At 44.9% G+C, this 15,718-nt stretch overlaps 1 protein-coding gene across 1 annotated transcript; it reads left to right on the forward strand.

The window, feature by feature from the left end:
- Nucleotides 1-4,858: 4,858 nt before the first annotated feature.
- On the forward strand, nt 4,859-15,508 carry LOC144713430 (alpha/beta-Hydrolases superfamily protein). The gene is made up of 11 exons (XM_078587980.1): nt 4,859-5,662; nt 6,565-7,698; nt 11,460-12,542; nt 12,697-12,738; nt 12,947-13,023; nt 13,939-14,023; nt 14,099-14,182; nt 14,296-14,397; nt 14,510-14,608; nt 14,914-15,027; nt 15,098-15,508. Exons 1-10 carry the CDS (start codon nt 4,979-4,981, stop codon nt 15,022-15,024), a joined length of 3,501 nt encoding a protein of 1,166 aa, XP_078444106.1. The 5' UTR covers nt 4,859-4,978; the 3' UTR covers nt 15,025-15,027; nt 15,098-15,508.
- Nucleotides 15,509-15,718: the final 210 nt, after the last annotated feature.

Genomic DNA, 15,718 nt, shown 5'->3' on the forward strand with positions numbered 1-15,718 from the left:
TAGCTCGAAGATATCATGGTGTATAGCACCAACATGGAAGATCACAAGGCACATCTGCGGACGGTTTTTGAAATCTTGGCCACAAATTTGCTCTTCCTCAACCCAAAAAAAATGTGTTTTTGGACAACGTCAGGTAGAGTTTTTGGGGCACATTCTCAGTAATGGGAACATCTGCATGGATTCAGCAAAGGTCAGAGCTATCAATTAGTGGCCAACCCCTAAATCGGTAACTGAGGTACGATCCTTCCTCGGTTTGGCCAGTTTCTATCATCGTTTTATTGGAAACTTCTCGTGCACTGCAACTCCTCTCACGTACCTCTTGAAGAAAGACCAGCGGTGGAAGTGGTCACCAGAATGCCCGCTAGCATTCGAGCATTTGAAGATAGCAGTAACAAGGGACCATGTTCTTCGACTACCAGATTTCTCCCTACCATTTGAAGTCTATACTGATGCATCAGACACGGCTCTTGGTGGCGTTCTTATGCAAAGCGGGTCACCGATTGCCTACGAGAGCCAAAAACTCAAAGATGCCGAGCGTAACTGCGTAGTCCACGAGAAAAAGACCACCGCCATCATCCATTGCCCGAAGGTTTGGCATCATTACCTGTTGAATGGCCATATCACAATCATCACCGACAACATAGCCGGTACCTATCTTCAGACACAAAAATCACTCACTGGATGTCAAACTCGGTGGCAAGACTTTCTGGCGGAATTCAATTTCTCCATACTTTATCGAGCTGGGAAAACTAAAATTGTTGCCGATGCATTGAGCCGACGGCCATTCACCACGATGATCAATGCCTTGTCAACACTTACGACGGACAAACCATTCTGGAGGCAACTACGGACAACTTATGAGAATGATACGGGAGTACAACAACTCTTCGTTCAGATCAAAGCAGGGAAATCGAAAAAATATTGGAAGGAAGATGGGTGGATTTATGGTCGAGGAAGACGTTTTTATATTCCTCGTTTAGGCGGACTTTGCCGACAGCTCCTCAAAGAATGCCACGACATGCCTTGGGCTGGTTATGCCAACCAGGAACGCATGCTAGCCTTGATCCAACAACAATTCGTTTGGGACAAGATGAGCGCGGATGTTGAATTATTCGTAAAAACTTGCCATACATGCCAAGTGGGAAAAACAGAATGCCTGAAGATTGGTGGCACTCTGGAACCTCTACAGATCCCGCTTCATCCATGGGACTCTGTCTCTTTGGACTTCATCACCGGGTTGCCAAAAGTTCAAGGATTCGACTCTATATTGGTCATTGTCGACCATTTCTCCAAATATGCCATGTTCATCCCTATTGGACACCCATGCTCAGCAAAGGAGGTGGCTGACACCTTCTTCCAGTACATCGTCAAGCTCTGGGGTTTACCCAAATACATTATCTCGAACCGAGATGTCTGCTTCACCCGGAGTATTCTGGACATCACTCTTCCGCAGGTTTGGAACCCAGCTACATTTCTCGTCAGCTAATCATCCTCAGTCAGATGGTCAGACGGAACAGATCAATGCCATTCTCAAAGACTTCCTACACCATTATGTGAGTACTAGCCGGCGAGAGTGGCCGGACTTACTAGAAATAGCACAGTTTGCTCATAACCTCCGGCAGTCATCCTCCACTGGAATCTCCACATTCGAGTTGGTCATCGGCAGGCAACCAAATTCGCCGATTAATCTGCTGTTCAATTCTACCGATTCAAAATGTCCGGCAGCGGATCGCATTGCAGCAGATAGAGAAGAACTATTGGAAACAACAAGCAACAATCTAGAAAGAGCAAGACAACGAATGAAGATAGCGGCCAAAACTCATTGGCGGGAGGTTTCCTTCCATGTAGGAGAGGAAGTCCTACGGATTTTCCCGGCGCACCACAAAACCATTAGAAAAATTACTTGACATCAAGGAATCATCCCCCCCCACGATGGACCCTTCAAAATTTTGGAAAGGGTAGGACGCGTCGCATATCGTCTTCAACTCCCATCGCGGCTGGCTATCCACCCGGTATTCCATGATTCCCTGTTGAAGTCATATCATTGGGACCCGGAGGAACCCGAGAGGAACAAAGTACTTCGCCCCCCCACCGACAATTACGATGACGTTACCAGAGAAAACCGAGAAGATTCTTGCTCGACGTGATATCCAGGGAGGCAGGAGATATCACAGCCAACACAAGAGAGAGTATTTGATGTAATACGACGTCGGCCGGGGTCGATCGGTTCGTATTACGTCACAGGGATATGATGCGATTCTGTGAAATGCGAGTTGATGAGCGTAAGATAACAAATGAGCAGTGGAGGGTCAACGTGTAACGGCGCAATCCGTGCCGGCCCAAGAGGAGAGAATGATCCTGAGATCAAACTCCCAATGACCCATAAGAACTACTAGACGACTACGACGAGAGGGGTCGGAGACGACCCTGGAGTGTCCGGCGTCTAAGACAGTGGTTAGCCCTTCAACCCCAAGAAATCCTACGCTCAGCGAAGATGGCTATCCTATTCGAGATTCGTAGTGATGAGTAGGCAGAAGACGCGATAGCGGAAGACAGGACTGCAAGTAGTAATAATACTGGTAAGGACGGAGAGGAGACGAGTGGTACCTGAGGAGCGCTAGTCCACGATGCAGGGAAGCTTTCGGCGTTGGCGACGGAACCGATCGAGTTGGAGTGGTAGTAACCATGTCTTGAGCTGCTGGAGTGGGCGGAGGCGAGCACCGGGCAGAACGTCCACAAGCAGGTGGCGCTCACAGGCGGTGAGGAACGAGCAGCGATGCAGGCAGATAAGCACGTAGTATTCACGATAATCTGGCGTACGGTGCGCGCCGGGCTGAGGGGAAGTCTCCAGTGCGCAGCGCACAAGGATTCACTGAGCGGACGGTGCACTCAGGCGAGCGGGCACCACGCGAGCGCAGCCAGCTGCCGTGCGGCTCCCACGGGCAAGAGGGCGCGCGGACGCCTGGCAGTAGGCATGCGAGACGAGCCCGCAGGGAAGGGGGCGACCAAGGGACACGCCGTGGGGCGCGAGACGAGCGGGGCTCGCGGCTGACGACGTCGGCGATCGCGGTGGCCACGAAAGCGTGTGTGGCCGGGGCTCACGCGGAGGCGAGCGAGGAGGGCCGCAAGCGGCAGGTTCCCTCGCGGAAACCAGCAGGTTGGACGTCAACAGCGGGGCGGAACTCCAAGGATGGTGGCGGCGATGAGCAACGCCCCCACGGGCGCGAGATGCCGTCAGAGAGGAGAGGGAGGTCGGGGCTATGGAGGTGGGGATTCTTGGCGGCAGGAGATGGTTTTTGGATTTGAGGGTGGTCTCTTTAGGTGGGGTGGACGAGGTGGAAAGATGTGGGCGGCAGGGTGGAATCAAGAAGAAGGCGGTTGGCGGAAGATGGCTGGGCAGGGGTGCCAAGGATGCTGGAAATGTGGGCGGAAGGAAGGTGATACAGGAGAGGGTAGGCGGGTAGGAAGAAGGGGAAGAGGGGCAACGGGGTCTGGGGTTGATGACAGGGAATTCTTGGCCAAGAAGGGGTTTCCTGGCTATGGAATCACCCAAGAACCTTCCAAGATGGAGGAGTTCCTGATGGGTCTAGGCAGGCTCCCTTGGTGGAGCGGGGTATCCCAGGGCGACGGCGCGTCGACGATGTCTCGAACCTCCAGGCACCTTCGGAGTGATCTCGACGAAGGACGATTCGGCTCCAGACAGCGGCGACTTCTTGAAGATCTTTCCTCGCACCGGAGTGATCTCGACGGCGCGCTTAGACATGTTCTCTCGGAGTGATCTCGACGAAAGAACGTGGGCTCTACGCCACGGAGTGATCTCAACGTGGGTGAGGTTAGCCAGGCCTCCTACGCTATGTCCTATGGTAGGGGAGACACAAGCTTGAAACTTTCAGCAAATGACTCCAAAGGTTCCTTGGGCATGCCATCCCCCTTATATAGTGAGGGTGGGTGCCAAGTGAACGTGGGGGGAGGACGAACCGTCGCGAGACGTGGTTTGGCCTCTCCTTACAAATTTGAAATACAAATGAAAAATAAAAGGAAAGAGACGAGGACGGGGCCCAACGTTGGCCCAATCCACAAGTCCAGAAATATAAACAAACACGAAATAAACGCAAGTAAAAATAGTAGTACTTACGCAGAGTACTTGAACCCCGGATGACGAGTGTCGACTCGAGCTGCCCGGCGTGGTTGACGACGCCCCAGCGTGTTTTCTTTGAGATGGTCCTCCATCAGTATTTAATCCTATGGAGCGGCCAGTCGGAAGAAGATGCAACATGGGAAGAAGAGAAAAATCTGTGGAAATTCAAATGCCAGTTGCGGGAGTTTGAGCTTCTCCGATCGTCAACGAGGATGCAGACTTTATCAGGTGGGGGAGAATGTCAGTCCTCCGCTCCCAACCGTCGCTCAACCGCTATTGACACACCAGGAGGACTTATTCAATCTGCGGATCTCCCGAATCAACTGAACGACCCACGACTTGACATGGGGTAGGAACCAATCCACGACCATGTCTCGTCGACGGTTATTCCGTCACCCGCGATCCACGTCTAACTCACCTCCTCCTCATATAAAGGGGAGAGAACAGAGTCCGAGGGATCATCTATCTTTCTCTTCTAGTTCTTCTCTTTTCTGATGAATACAAGATTTTCTGTTTGTTTCCTTCTTTTCTCTCCCGACTTTCAATCGCAACGTGTCTAGTTTTGACACAAGGTTTAAAGTGCAAACTAAGTTGACATAAGGGATGATGGAACAGACAAATGACACTTGAAAAACTAGTGTAAATCACATCCAAACATGGTAGGCTGTGGCTGAACGGAACGGAAGGTACAACAAAGGCATTCCTTCAGTTGCCCGTTCCGAGGTGAAAGGAGAGATTTTGGCCCCTGCCCACTTCCCCAGGGGCGATTCCAGGAGGTGGGCAAGCAAGCTCGGAAGCTATGGCGATCGCCAGAGCCAGGCGCTCTCCTGGGAAGCCGACATGATCACCATCTTCTTCCGGCGCTCTTCCCCCCGCGCCGGCCCCGCCTTCATCCGCCTCCTCCATCGATTCCCTCCTCGCTGCGCAGCAGAGAAGCCCCCTCTTAACCTACCCCCGCAGCAGCCCATCTCTCCCCTTTCCCCTTCCACCTCCCGCTCTTCCTTCCCCCTCTTCTCCTTCGCCCTTCTCTCCGCCCTTGCCCTCGGCGGCCTCTTCTACTCCACCTCCGTCCGAGATAGCGTAATGGGTCGGGCGGAGAAGATCCACGGCGAGCTGGAGACCGCGCTGGAGAAGTCCCTGGCCAGCGTGAAGCAGACAGCGGCCGCCGCGGGAGTCCTATATAAGTCTCTGGCCTCGCTCTTGTCTTCGGCCAATGAAGAAGTGCAGAAGGAGTTCGAGCTCCGGGTGGCGGCGTTCGTGGCGGACATCGCCGCTGCCAACGAAGGCCGGCGTGCCGCCATTGTCGCCGCGGGCGGTGGTGCCGTGGTGGATTGGCTGTTGGAAACTGTGGCCAGGCCGTCTGGGAGGAAGGGGAGAGAGCATTATGGGACGCAGGCGGAGTCGGCGAGGGCGCTGGCGTGCTTGATTGCTGACCCCAATGTCTGCGAGGCGGTCCTCAGCCGGCCTCGCGCCGTCCCCAATTTACTGCGGTTCATCTTCTCCTTCCAGCCGAAGCGATCGAAGGTAATCGTAGATTCAGAAATCTGATCGGCAATCAAATTTTTTCGTCCTTTTTGATGAAAAATGGAAGAACAATTTGTTTTCTGTAAAATTGAGGATTATTTGCGCAAACAGTGGGCGTGGTGATTGGGAAATCTTTGAAACTTTCTGAATAACAGCACCCAGAATTATCCTGTTTCCATTGTGTTTTTGTATATGAAAGTTTTTCGGCAATCAAATTTTCATCCTCTTTGATGAAGAATGGAGGAACAATTTGTTTTCTGGAGATCTGAGGATTATTTGCTCGAACAGTGGTGTGGTGATTGGGAAATCTTTGAAACCTTCTGAATAACAGCATCCTGAATTATCCTGTTTACGTTGTATATAAGAAATATGCTCGGCCTTCGAATTTTCATCCTCTCTGATGAAGAATGGAATAGCAATTTTTTTTCTGGAAAAATGAGGATTATTTGCTTAAACAGTGGTGTGGTGACTGGGAAATATTTGAAACCTTCTGAATAACAGCACCCAGAATTATCCTGTTTCCATTGTGTTTTGTGTATGAAAGTTTTTCGGCATAATTTTGCATCCTCTTTGATGAAGAATGGAGAGTAACTTGTTTTCTGGAAAATTGAGGATTATTTGCGCAATCAGTGGGTGTGGTGATTGGGAAATCTTTAAAACTTTATGAACATCTCCCAGAATTATCGAGTTTCCATTGTGTTTTGCATATGAAAGTTTTCTGGTGCTTCAATGGTGATTCAATGTCAAGAAATCTAAGTCTGAAACTGGCATCATTTCCAGGATTTCATTCTTGTTCTCAATTATGAATGTGTGGAAGCTTAGCATTATTCTTCTCTTTTGCTTGTGTTTTACCTTTTGAGGGTTATAGAGTGATTTCACCATGTGGGGGGGTATTTATGCAGAAATTCAATCACAGGCCACTGGACGGCCTGGATATCTTCAAGGGAAGGAGCATGCTTGTGGCTTCCATCATGGATATCGTAACCTCGAACTGTGAGAATTTGGGACGAGTGTCCTTTCGGCCATCTTTGCCAGGGAATGCTGATATTCAGGATATTGCCGCTGCTCTCGAGGTCATTGAAGAAGGTGGTATGCATGTCTACGGACATGATCATAGTGGAGATGATGACAATGATGATGATGACGATGATGATGGAGGAACTGGAATTCGCAGTATTGGATTAAAAATCCTTGGTGGGCCCACAGTCCTGGGTTTCTCCAGGAAGGATGATCCTCTTGTTCTTGGGCATTCACTTGTGCTTCAGGAAAAACAGGCCAGTTCCTTGAGATCACAACACTCCGATGTTTTTTCTGTACCAGGACTTTGGGATGATCTGCAGAGAGAACATATTGCTGTACCCTTTGCTATGTGGGCCATAGCCAACTGGGCCATGGCATCCAAGCATAATAGGTCATGCATTCATGAACTTGACAGCGATGGTCGTGCTGTTTTGTCTGCACTCACAGCACGAGAGAGGACTGTCAAGTGGCATGGGAGCATGGCAGCTCTTGTTCTTTTAGAAGATCCCAGTCTACCTCTCACTAGTTCTGTTCCTGAGTGGGGTTTCAGTCTTCTTTCCTCTGTTTGTGAGGCGAGTAAAGCTGATGATCATGAACTTGCGCATGTAGCGCTGTCTGCTTTCCTCGTGTCTATTGAGAGAAGTATCCATGCTAAGTCTATGGTGATGGACCGTGGGCTTCACCTCATGAGGGAAGCAGCAAAGCAGTCAGAGAAGCATCAGCAGTTGCAGGAAGCAATGGCTCGGGCCATGGAATTCCTTTGTACGGGCGATATGCATCTCTCCCTTCAGGAAAGTCATTGGTGGTCTGGTATTCTATTTCGCTGGGTTTTTTCTCAAGTATCTTCAGAGCCTACACGCTCGTCTGCCCAAAATATCCTTTCTTGTGTTCTTGATGATTATGGGCCATCTTCGATACTGATATCTCAGGGCTGGCTCACTTTAATGATACATGAAGTTCTCAATGCTAACAAAGTTACTCGGGCAAGTGTGCCGCAAAAGACTGATAAAGTGAAGGTATTTCCGTTTTATCATCAGTATCCAAAATATCAGCAGAATTTGTCTTGTATCTGGTTATGTTTTGGACTTACAATGCATATGAAATTTATCGGAGACAATACAGTGAAATGATTTCGAAATTAATTCTTGATTGTGAATGTGTATACCATCACCGATGACGATGGCAAGAGGATGATGATGAGTCATCATCGTCCATGACATTTGTCCTTGCCAGGATGACGACAATGATTTTGTCTTGTCGTCGACTCATCACTCTCCCTCTGTTAATCTCAGACGTCAAGAGATGATGATAACTTCATCACTGTTGCTCAAGTTGCGGAGGATGATGACAATTGACGATGATTTTTGTCATCGTCGTCAAAAACTAGTGTATATACATTGGCCCCTGTGGTAGTTCTCCCGTTTTATATTTTATGTTTTTACGTTTTACGAAATTGTGTTCCTATCCCTGAGGCATAATAAAATGACTATCTCCATAATTGGCCCCTGTGGTAGTTCTCCCGTTTTATATTTTATGTTTTTACGTTTTACGAAATTGTGTTCCTATCCCTGAGGCATAATACAATATCTCAATAATTGCAATTGATAAATGGAGAGAGAACTGAGGATGCAGGTGGCTTAAAACAGGAATGACTAACAAGACAAACACAATGTAAGAGGTGCTCCTTCAGAGTTCTTTTGTAGGCATGGCTTCACTTTCTGTAGGGAAGACCTAATGCTCTCAAGAGACTGAGAAAAGATAATAAAGGTGATGCAGTCGTGGTACAGGTCCAGATGTACCACTATTGCATCATGGCGGAGACATTGATGTATATCTCTCTCTAGGAAGGAATTCTTGAAGTATAATGGAAATTGAATAAAATGAAAGATTGAGAAAAGATATAAAGATGATGCAATGGTGGTACAGGTCCAGATTGGGGCCCGTGCAACTTTTAGGCAGTATATCATATACTGACCGGCCCTCTCATTACATCTTCGTGCCTGCCATTTCAGGGTAGTGCTATGTGTATTTAAAGAAAATAATCCTAATGAAAATAATGGAACTGGCCGAAAACGGTTTTGGGATTATGCTTTAGACTTTACCAGTTGGTACCATAATGCCCCCTGTCAGCTGAAGAAGTTCTCTCCCTCTCTCTCTCTCTCCTATATTTCTCTCTCTTATTAAGCTATAGTGGGCCTGTACGAGTGAAGCCCATTAGCTCAATCCCCTCTAATCATCTAGAAAGTTCTAATTCTAGAACTATCCTGTAATTTCGTGATTTCCCAAACCCTATAAAAAGGGTAGGGCCCATTGTTGTAAAATGAGATTTGAAAGTGTTATTTTGTTTCTATCCTGTGACACCCCAGCTTCCAGATCCTTGCGCTCACAACACTTCTTGTTGAAATAGAGAACTGCAGACTGGCCCTCTTATTACAATCTCTTACATGGCTAAACAGTCCACGGGCTTTATTTTATCATTTTAGTTATCATCATTTTATCTTTGGGCTCAATAGATTGAACCTTCCAAAGTTGGTCTTAGATCTCAAATAACGTGGGCCCTTGAAACAATAAAGAGGAATGGAAGAGGAAAGTTCAGGGAGAAAAATTCCTCGGACATGCAGCACTCTAGATTTCTTGCACCTCTGCACTGGTTCTTCATCATACCTCCTTAACTTCCTTCTTGATTTCCCAGTGTATTTTTCATAAATCATAGGTTCTTTAATACTAAAATGCCCCCATGGGTTAAATCTACTCTGATTCTGCCGCAAGGTCGTATGGGCTTTTCTCCACAGAAGGAAGATCTTCTGCAGAGGGCCTCAGGGAGGAAAAGGTCATGGCAAAGGAGATGGAGACAATTTGTAACTTCTCCAAATGATTCTTGGCTGGCCTCTACCGAGGAGGACTACATCTATTTCAACGGAAGACTAACTGAAAAAGAAATTACTAAAATTCTCCTAGTGGCTGAAATGATGAAAATGATTCTAGATACAATTGGGATGGGATCATGTCAAAACACCCCCCTCTCATATCAATTTTTCTTCAAGCTGGTGCCTCTTCCTTGGTCAACGCCTCATCGGAGGAATCCCCTAAAACAAGGGCAATGTGGGGGTCCTTACAGCAGCAATGTCTTGGGGTAAAGTACCTATTGCTCGGATAGCACAGCCCTTGATCCTTGCTGCCTTGAAATTCTCGGTTCGTGAGTCGTCAATGCTCCTGCCAAGCTGAGGTCTACTGCTTGGTGCTTCCCATCTGAGTAGCCATAGACGTCTTATCCATGGCCAAATCTACTGCAGGAAAGAAGACTTGGTATCAGCGTGGGGTAAACAGTTAGTGGAGCAATTAAATGCCCAATAATTCCTCAGGCCTGACAAACTAAAGAGCTGACAGGCTCCAGTGACGGTAGTTGAAATCATTCAAGTGCGGGATAGTCTGAAACCATCTTGTGATCTGTAGATCTCTTGATGTCTGATTAGAACCTGCGAGTTCCTTTCAAGGAGAGAGCAGGAAGGGAGGCAGAACATGCAGGAATTGATCGTCGGCGGAGGGAGCGGAGATCCCCTGGCAGAACGGACGTTGCTCATGGAAGGACTGTCGGGAGGAGCTACACCGCACGTTGGAAACAAAGAAGATCCAACTTGGATATACCTCTTGTCTGGCCTTCTTTCGGGAGGGCTCCCTATTTAAGGGGAAATACAAGCATAGTGGAAAGTGACAAAAAACCCCTGTAGGGCTTAAATGACAAACTAGTTGTCGATATGACAAGGATTGCATCACTATCAGAGGTCATTGTTCTTCCCTTTTATTGACCATTTACTGGTCAATGGTGATCTCAGATGGTGGACCACTGTAGAAAAGCAGCGTGGATAGACTGGAGATGGTGAGTGCAGTGTCCGACTGCATGATGAGAAGACTATGCATCAAGAAAACAACACAGGTGCCTACTGATAGTAGTAAAAGAAGACTTTGCGCAGACAAAGAAGACTGAATGCTTGACTGCTGATTGTTAGCGGACATCACTACTTGTGAGATGAAAGCATAGGTAGATGACTGATATCCGATATCCATAATAATATCATACATTACGTCAGTTAGCGGATGCCAGTATTGGTATTGGTACCCACTACCCATTTTTGTCATACGGATATCCATCAGCTGATAATGATATTGTTAAATGTAAGGCGGAAATATAAGCCTAAAACAATAATTATCTCTCTCTCTATATTCGTGTAGGTAGATCCATTATCGGGTCCGGTTAGACCCATTACCCGAATCCTTATCGGATTCAGGTAAGTTATAACGGCTAGATTTATAGCCGTTATAACACTAGCCGTTACTAACGGCTAGTTAATCCCCCCTATAAAAGGGAGGGATAACTCAATGTATTTTGTGTGGTTTTTTGGTTATACAAAGATTACTTTTCTTCTTCTCTCAGTCTCTCTCGCCTTCCTACTCCTTCACTGAGCAAGAAGCCAAGTCGACAGATATCAGTAATCAGTGGACTTTTACGAGATTCGATACTGTTATCTGTCAATAATGTAGTTAATACCGTTATGGGAATGGTCAATCCCTAGAGGTCAGGTATTTAATTTCTACATTGAAATACTATAGTCCACCGATTACGAAGGAAATTTCAACACTTCTTTTATTTTATTGGATTTAATTGTCATAGAAATGATCTTGAACTTTTAGATTCCAGTTTTACGTTCTTTAATTGTTTCTTGATTAGTATCTTATATTATTCTTTGACGACAGATGCTTTTGCTTCTGATTTTTGCAGACTCAGATGGATCAATCAAATATTGTTTCAGCTGCGCAGATCACAAACCAGTTAGCCGTGACGGTTGCCACTTTAGCCCTGAATAACCGGGAAGCTTATTTGGATTCTTCTTTTCGGTTTCCTTATGACGATTTTCTGTCCCTTGAACCATTTTCTGCGACGGTAAAAAGCATCAAAAAAGAAAAGTTGACCAAAGTTGATGCCGCAGATTCTGCTTTAGCTACTCTCAGGGGCATTAAAGCATTGACTGAGCTGTGTGCTGATGATTTCGACAGCCAAAACAAAATAGCAGACTTTGGAGCTTTTTCCATCCTGCGAAGATTTCTTCTGCAAGATGATTTTGAAAGACTTGCTGCCATCGAGGCTTACGATGCTTCACGCATGGTTGAGTCTCGAGAACAAGATCCAGATACTCCTGGAGAAGCATCTGCCACTGATGCAAAAGATTCATCAAGTGTTCGCGTTCCTCCCACAGGACATATTCGAAAACACTCTGCCCGGCTTCTGATGATTCTATCACTTGTTCCAAAGGTTAGAAAAACAATCGCAGAAGATGAGACTCTTTGCAAGTGGCTTGAGGATTGTGCAAACGGGAAGATTCAGGGGTGCGATGACCTCAAGATTCAAAGTTATGCCAGAGCCATTCTTTTAAACGTCTTTTTTACGGAGAAAGTTCTGGGAGATTCAAAAGATGGCCTGCCTGTAGTTGCTTCTTCCAGGTGCCCCAGATATGATGACATGATCTTTTTCCTTAATCCTGAGTCTCCAAACTGGAAACATCTCAGTAGAAGCAGTGACATTGTACGTAATTCATTTGATGAAAGTAATAGAACTATCGGTGATGAGGTCTCTGATACAAAAGAAAATGTTAGTCCTCCAGTAATGGATGTGGTATTTATTCATGGATTACGAGGTGGCCCTTTCAAATCTTGGCGGATAGCAGATAATAAATCGTCTACAACCAGTAGAGCAGGCCTGATTGAGAAGATTGATCAAGAGGCAGGGAGACAAGGTACATGTTGGCCAAAGGAATGGCTTGCAGCTGATTTGCCTGAAGCTCGTCTATTCTCTGTTAAGTACAAGGTATCAAAAATCAAGTACAAACATAAGTACTTACAAATTACAATGATTATTTCCCTCAAGGCTTCCCAGTCTCATCGAAGCTTCTATTCATTTGGTGCCATTATGTGTTTCATTGTATGATAAACATAAATGTCTAATTAAGTGATCCTTACAGACGAATCTGAGTCAATGGTCTGGAGCCAGTTTGCCTCTTCAGGTTTGTTCTTCCATCTCGTTTTTGGCCTGGAATCAACGGTTCTTTTATGCTTACGTCATAATTATTATTGTACTGTGATTTCTTTGCAATTTTTTTCTGTTATTACTGGATCATTTGTTTACTTGGAACATTAGAAATATTGGATTTATTTGTGGACGTCGAATCCTTGTGCTTTTTACTCGTGTACTGATGGGTCAAGGTTGTGCAGGAAGTCAGCTCTAGGCTCCTTGACAAGTTGGTTGCAGCAGGCATTGGAGATCATCCTGTAGTTTTTGTGACTCACAGGTAATTTTACAAGAGCGTTCCCAGCCAAGAAGTCTTTTTCAATGACAAAAATTCTAATTTAGGCCTCATCTTCCCTACATGAATCTGTGAGATCACCGTCTTGTAGTGTTTATCTGGCTTGATGTGGTCCTCTGTTATGGCTATCTTTGTGCATCTAAATTTCAAAAAAAAAGATCTTTGTGCATCTAGAGCATACTTTTGTCTTGCGGTGGTTTCAGTCGATTAAAGGGCAGCAGTTTATTCCGTTGGAGATAACATGAATCCCTTCCATTTTGATTTCTCCGATTTCTGCAACCCTAAAATAGTGCTTTCATTAAAACTGATCCGGTCTGTCTACTAGTTAAAATTGATGCATGTACAAATGTGAAAGTAAGGTTTGTAGAATGCAAAATCTTACTAATCACAATGGGACGGCCTGTTTTGCTACCAGCTACATCCGAAGAAATAAAAATAAAAAACAAAGATCTGATATGAGCCCAATAGAGGATGGATGGCCCAATATCACGTACATAAGCAACTTAGTAAACGCCTATGTCTAACAATAATTATTACCGAGCAATACAGCTTTCTTGTAGCTGTGTGCTTTTAGTCACCCAAACGCTTTACATAATCTGAATGAAGGGGTAACTTGGAGAGGAGAGTAGAGGAAGGGGTCACAAAGAAGAAAACATAAGGATAACGTCGCCCGTCTGTTGTTAGCCTCGCCCATTGAGATCTGAAAGTGTATGCTAGATGGTGGGCTCTTTTGGCAGGAAAGGGTAAAAATTTGGCTCTAGTTACTAACACTTAATGTCAGAATGGCAAAAAAATGGTTAAGTTTTGAAAATGGTAAATTGGTTCAAATTTTATTAATTTGTGAAATGACAAGTTCTAAAAGCTGTTAAATTACTGTCTTCTTCTTCGTACAACTTGCAGCATGGGTGGTCTCGTCGTCAAGCAGATGCTTCACCATGCCAAAGTGAACAATCTCGACCATTTTGTCGACAATACTATCGGAATTGTATGTTTTCCTTCCATAGAGTTTGGAAGTGCTTTACATGTTTAGTTCTAATTAAATTTTTTTAATATATGATAGGTATTTTACAGCTGTCCACATTTTGGCAGCAAGCTTGCAGATGTGCCTTGGCGTATGGGTTATGTGTTTCGTCCAGCCCCAACTGTATGAGCACAAAAAATTCACTTAATGCTTTCAAAAAAAAATTCACTAAATAAATAGAGTTGCTGATTTATGTGTCATTAACTTACATTTTTTTTATTTGGGTTTCCTTTCAGATTGGAGAGCTCAGAAGTGGCTCTCCAAAACTAGTTGAACTAAATGAGTTTGTCCGCCAACGGTTCAACAAAGGATTTCTTGATGTGCTTAGTTTTAGTGAGGTGATGATAGATGTATATATTGGTTTATTTTATGCTCTTTGGAATTCAATATAAAAATCTTCTTCATTCAAATTTATTATTTTTGCTAATTAGAACAAATGATTCGTCGCAGACTCTAGTCACACCCATTGTAGAAGGATATGGCGGTTGGGCTGTAAGGATGGAGGTTGTGCCCATTGAATCTGCATACCCAGGTTTTGGGGATATTATTGTAAGTTTTCAGGCCCCCCATTTGCTATTTTCGTTGAAGAAAGATAGGGGAAAGCACACAAAATTGGTGACCCTCTTGATATGATAAATAAGTATGAATAAGTACGCATAAGGTCTTTAGGGCCGACCCTTTATTTTCTATTTATTTATTCCTGCTTTTAATGCCCTCCCATCTCAGATTCACCAAAATTTGCAAGAAACTATCAAGAGAATTTTGTTATGAATTTGAAAAATATGAAAAACTTCATCTTGAAAAAGGAAAGAGAGATGTACCAGTACTTGAATTTTCCCAATTTTTTGAAACAGGTTCTCGATGCCACTGATCACATCAACTCCTGCAAACCAGTGAGCCGTGCCGATCCCTCTTATGAAAAGACATTGGCATTCTTGCAGAAGCTCAGGAAGACTGTTAAATGACAGGTATTCCCTCACATTCATAATGATCTCTAGGTCATGGTCGATTACAGAGTAAGTTGATTTTCATTTGCAGAGTAAGTTGATGATTTTGGCAGTGAGAGGAAATCACAGAATTGGGATTGCAAAGCATTTCACAAGACAGTGCTTCACATATTTGGGGTACTTGATGGCACTTTTGAGGCGATTTGTTCTCCATCACGCCCATTTATTTGCACAGGCCAGATCATTGATTTCTATATTATAGATCTTCAAGGATTCCAACAAAGCATTACTTAATAATCTAGATGATTATTAAGAAAAAGTACATCTAGATGATCAAGAATCAGGCAACCAGTCTGTGTTTAGTGTTGCTCACGATCTTGTTCATATATTTGTAAGTAAACACATAACACGCACAGTGCCCAAAGTCAATTTTTTACCAGTACATGGGTACAGGTTCAATCATGTATTCTTCCTGTCGCCTATAAGTTCTATTTCTTCATCATTTACTTTGTGGTAGCCCTATAATTTATAGTTTAATTACATCAGTCATGTTTTTAAGAGATTCGTTTAGTTCAGTCATGTTCGTAAGGATAATAAGGCTCTACTTGTATGGGGTCATGTCTACAATGATGAAGCCAAATACAAGTACTTAGTGATTGATATATATTTGTGAAACCCCACAATTTAACAATTTAAAACAGAAAAATGCAGG

The sequence above is a fragment of the Wolffia australiana genome, chromosome 16 (assembly GCF_029677425.1).
Source record: "Wolffia australiana isolate 7733 chromosome 16, ASM2967742v1".
Classification (NCBI taxonomy): domain Eukaryota; kingdom Viridiplantae; phylum Streptophyta; class Magnoliopsida; order Alismatales; family Araceae; genus Wolffia; species Wolffia australiana.